This window comes from Pterocles gutturalis, unplaced genomic scaffold, assembly GCF_000699245.1.
Source record: "Pterocles gutturalis isolate BGI_N339 unplaced genomic scaffold, ASM69924v1 scaffold23013, whole genome shotgun sequence".
NCBI classification, from domain to species: Eukaryota; Metazoa; Chordata; class Aves; order Pterocliformes; family Pteroclidae; genus Pterocles; species Pterocles gutturalis.
Window position 1 is genome coordinate 3,105 of NW_010121072.1, and position 367 is coordinate 3,471.

The window sequence follows — 367 nt, forward strand, 5'->3', positions numbered from 1 at the left end:
ACAGCTCTGCCTGCTCTCCCCCCAGGGGTCCAGGTTGATGCCGTGGTCCTGGAGTCACCCTACACCAACATCCGTGACGCAGCCGCCCACATCCCCCTCACCAAGGTGAGCTGGGGGACTCTGGGGTCCCCCAGCAGTGATGGGTGGGGGGGCTCAGCCCTCGGGGGTCCCCCAGAAGTCAACCCTCCACCTCTCCCCCTGGCAGATCTACCGCCAGTTCCCAGGTTTCGAGTACCTCATCTTGGACTCGCTGGCCCAGGGCGACATGTTCTTCCGCAGCGACGAGAAGTGAGTGCCTGGAGGGATGCGGTGCAGCCATCCCCGTGGGGGTGACAATGCTGGGACCATGTGGCCAAGGAGGGGAGGG

At 65.4% G+C, this 367-nt stretch overlaps 1 protein-coding gene across 1 annotated transcript in view; it reads left to right on the forward strand.

Annotated features, from left to right (window-relative positions):
- The window catches only part of LOC104464433 (monoacylglycerol lipase ABHD12-like), a gene marked incomplete at both ends in the record, with an annotated part of 2,581 nt that extends 2,293 nt beyond the window's left edge, over nucleotides 1-288 (forward strand). Inside the window, 2 exons of the mRNA XM_010077132.1 lie at nucleotides 26-105; nucleotides 206-288. Of these exons, the coding sequence (XP_010075434.1) occupies nucleotides 26-105; nucleotides 206-288 (163 nt within the window). The remainder of the gene's footprint in view (nucleotides 1-25; nucleotides 106-205) is intronic.
- Between the last annotated feature and the right edge of the window lie 79 nt (nucleotides 289-367).